Source organism: Papaver somniferum, unplaced genomic scaffold (assembly GCF_003573695.1).
Source record: "Papaver somniferum cultivar HN1 unplaced genomic scaffold, ASM357369v1 unplaced-scaffold_85, whole genome shotgun sequence".
In the NCBI taxonomy this organism is placed as follows: domain Eukaryota; kingdom Viridiplantae; phylum Streptophyta; class Magnoliopsida; order Ranunculales; family Papaveraceae; genus Papaver; species Papaver somniferum.
This window is the reverse complement of record NW_020651526.1, coordinates 429,137-432,905: the sequence shown is the minus strand read 5'-3', so window position 1 is coordinate 432,905 and position 3,769 is coordinate 429,137. Positions and strand designations below refer to the sequence as shown.

Here is a 3,769-nt window from a genome sequence, read left to right as displayed (position 1 = left end):
GCGCCCTTAAGAATGGCTTGGTCTTTTTCAGTTATTAAAGTACTCCTCTTCGCCTTAAAATCCTTGATTTCTTCTTTGGTTTCACGAAGGCGGATCTTGAGATTATTATTGGCAGTTAACGCGGATCTAAGCTCGACCTTAAATGTTTCATACTTTGATTGGAGTTGATCCATGTCAAAAGTTTCTTAGTCTTCAATAGAAGGATCGTTCAAGGCGGCATTAAGATGCTCTAAAAGAACAAAATCTTCAACAGCTAGATCAGTTATATGGTAAATTTCTGGAAATACATATAATCAAAGAAGTGCGAAAGTAACGCGATGACACCCAATTCAAAGGGAAATTCTAGCACTTACTAATAAGCTGAGTATTCCTTTCGCGTAGCTCCACCACTTCTTTAGCATAAACGGAAAGCTCGACTTCAACTTTCTGTCTTCTGGCCTCAGAGACGCGTAATTTCTCGCGCAAGACATGGATAACAACCTGAGACACCCGAGAATTCTGCAGCAACATAAGATAAGTAATAAACATAAGTAACCAGTACGAAAGGATAACATAAATCAGTAGGCAGGAAGACTCACCAGAGAGTCGAGAGCGGCTGGAAAATCTGGAACCACAACAGAGGAAATGCCCCCAAGAGACTCATGGCTTAAAGAAGGGGCATGGAAAATCTTAACCACCGCATCCAATATTCGACTAAGTGCGGGGTTATCAACTGAATATAGGGACTCACTGAAGACCCTACAGAACAGTTTCATGGGGGACTCGAATGCGCGACCATCAAGAGAGGGTAAAGCACCCCCATCAGGGAAAGCATCGAGAGCGTCAACATGAGACCTTATCCTCTTTTTTGCAACATTCTCAAGCACGGGGTTGGGAGGCATCACCATCTGCTTCCTTTTTGACTTTCTTCTAGGAGGGGGAGATACATCAGTAGAACCAGAGGCAACATCTTCATGCTCAACCTACGCACACCAAGATAGGTAAAAAACAGAAACAACAATATTGTTAAAAACAAATGGAAGTCATTTCTTACCTCCTTGGAGCATGACGACTTCGCCCTCCGCAGTTTATTCTTCTTCTTAGCCTAAAGTAAGGGACCACAATAGGAAAGCAAAAAAATAAACACCAAGGCGAATATAAAAAGAAATTTAGAAAAATAACTCTTCTTCTCCTCACGTCAGTTAAGAACCCGAGGTTGGTAGTTAACAAATCTAGCAGGGAGGACACCATCGGATCCCTCAGCATCCCTACCAGCAATGCAGGGCCCTCCATTATGAGAGGATACCTCATCCATTGAGTGTCCTTAGACTAGCGTGCGGAGTCGTTAAGATTATTCTGAAAATCAACATCCCGCATAATTTTTTCTCCTTCCGCGATACAATCCGCACGTCTCAAGCGAATGCCCCAGCGATAGTGTTCCTCGGCGACAAGGGCGACAATATAATGCTTAAAGAAGTTCTCTACTTTGTACTCCTCTCTGTCAGGAGGAGTAGACACGTAATTTGGGTTGGAAGACTCCAAACCAGCAGTGCGTCGATATTATTCTACCATTATTATAATGGTATCTCCGCTCAACTGGAATATTCCACGCGAGAGTTTGACGTGTGACAAAATTTCGTAGAAAAAGGGAATCTCCGGGTTAAAAAGAGGAATAGGGAGACCAGCAGAGAGCTGCCCAAGCGAAATAATGACTCTGACATCATTCCATTGCTCGGCGCGAACCATTCATGATCAAGAATGGTACTATCATATGAACCAGAAGGAATAGTCAAAGTGATCCATTTCGACTCAAATTCAACTTTAAATCTCTCGATTTCCTCGAGTTGCTTCTTTCCTCCTCCAAGGGCCATTCTTGGTATGGGAAAACAGAAAACTTGACAAAAGAATGGAGGAGAATAAAAAGAGAAATGAATAGGAAAGGGAGATGAAGATACAAATGAAGATGAATGACAGCAGCAGCAGAAAAATGTATAGGAAGAAAGATAAAAGAAGGGAACGTAAAAAAAATAATGAAAGAGTGAAGAGGTGTATATAGGATACCATTCCCCTTCCCAAGACAACCTGCCTCGCATGCGCCATTAATTGCAAGACCAATAGGAAGAGATGATTACCGGTAAAAAAGGGGGAAGTCAGAGACGTGACAAATCGAGGAGTAATTGAGTCAACACGTGTAGAAAACTGTACGAAAAATCCGGAGAAATGTCGGTGGATCTGAGGAATATGAAGAGTTAGAATGACGCGGAATAATAAAGTTTCTCTTATCGCCCTTTATCTTGAAATAAAAATATGAGAAGGAAAAATGTGGGAGCAGAATATCACACAACCAATTGGAGCGCGATGAAGATCATTCTAATAGCGGGCGAATATGACGCGCTCAGCTTATCTCTGCGGACGAATGCGATGGCGTCACTAAGTCACACGAAACATGTGAAGACCGGAACAGTATTGATGCAATAATCATTAGTAAGGGCGGCTGTATCGCACTCCACATTCCGAAAATATAGGATTAATTAGCTGTAATCCACTATGTAACCCCTATAAAAGGGGTAATAATCCATTGTAGTTGGAGAAATCTGTTTTTCCGAGAGTTGTGGTGAAAAACTTTGGAGAGAGAAAGTTATTGTGTTCTCCAAGTTAGGGTTTTCTCATTAGTCATTTGTGTTTTGCTCCATAATTTAATAAAAACATTTTTACAGATTTCTTATCATGTCTTAGTTTGTTCTTGATAAAATCATAAGGGTGTAGGTTATAGGATTTCCTACAACTACAGAAGAGATTGACTATCAAGATATATTTATCCATGTAGTCAAGCCAACAAATGTGAGGATTATTCCTTTTATTTTTCTATACAAGAACTGGCTGATTAGACAACTGGATGTCAAGAATGCATTCTTACATGGACACTTGTCGGGGGATGTTTTTATGATTCAGCCACTAGGTTATACTGATAAATTACTTCCAAATCATGTGTGCAAGCTTCAGAGGTCTTTATATGGTTTGAAATAATCCCCAAGGGCTTGGGTTGATAGATTAAGACAGTTTCTGGTCAAAAATGGCTTTTCTTCTTCAAAAACTGATTCTTCCTTCTTCTATAGAGTGACATCTATATCTGCAGTTTACATATTAATCTACGTGGATGACATTTTGGTGACAGTGAGATCTTCTTCTGACATGGACCATTTGATTGCTGCTTTAGGCAGGCAATTTGCTATTAAGGATTTGGGTCTCTTGCATTTTTTCTTGGGAGCTCATGCTATCCAGAACTCTGCAGGTATGCTATTATCTCAAAAATATTATGTCTCTAATATGTTAGTTAAAACTAAAATGGATGGTGCTGCTAGCTGTGCTACACCTATAGCTTCCTCAACTTCGGTGGTTAACTCTAGTCCTTTTGAAGATCCAGTTCTCTATAAAAGCACAGTTGGTGCACTCCAATATGCAACAATCACTAGACCTGACATTTCTTATGTTGTAAATAAAGCATGTCAACAATTCATATTGGTCAGTTGTCAAGAGGATATTAAGGTATTTGAAAGACACTGTTTATTATGGTTTTAAGTTTAAAAGATCAATATCCCTTCAGCTACAAGCTTACTCAAATTAATGCTGATTGGCTGGTGATATGACTGATAGAAGATATACAAGTGGCATGACACTTTATCTTGGTCCCAATCTCATCTCGTGATGTTCGAGGAAACAGAAAACTGTCTCAAGATCTAGCACTGAAGCAGAGTATCGTGCCTTTGCAGATGTTACCTCAGAACTGCTT

The 3,769-nt window shown here is 40.2% G+C and overlaps 1 protein-coding gene across 1 annotated transcript; it reads left to right on the top strand.

Moving 5' to 3' along the window:
• Positions 1-3,171: 3,171 nt before the first annotated feature.
• Positions 3,172-3,558, top strand: LOC113346004 (uncharacterized mitochondrial protein AtMg00810-like). Its single transcript, XM_026589624.1, has one exon. The coding sequence runs from the start codon at positions 3,172-3,174 to the stop codon at positions 3,556-3,558; it is 387 nt and encodes a 128-aa protein (XP_026445409.1).
• The last annotated feature ends 211 nt before the right edge of the window (positions 3,559-3,769 follow it).

Excerpts from the sequence above, each read along its gene's own strand:
- LOC113346004 (XM_026589624.1), top strand. The coding sequence starts at position 3,172 with ATGGACCATTTGATTGCTGCTTTAGGCAGGCAATTTGCTATTAAGGAT.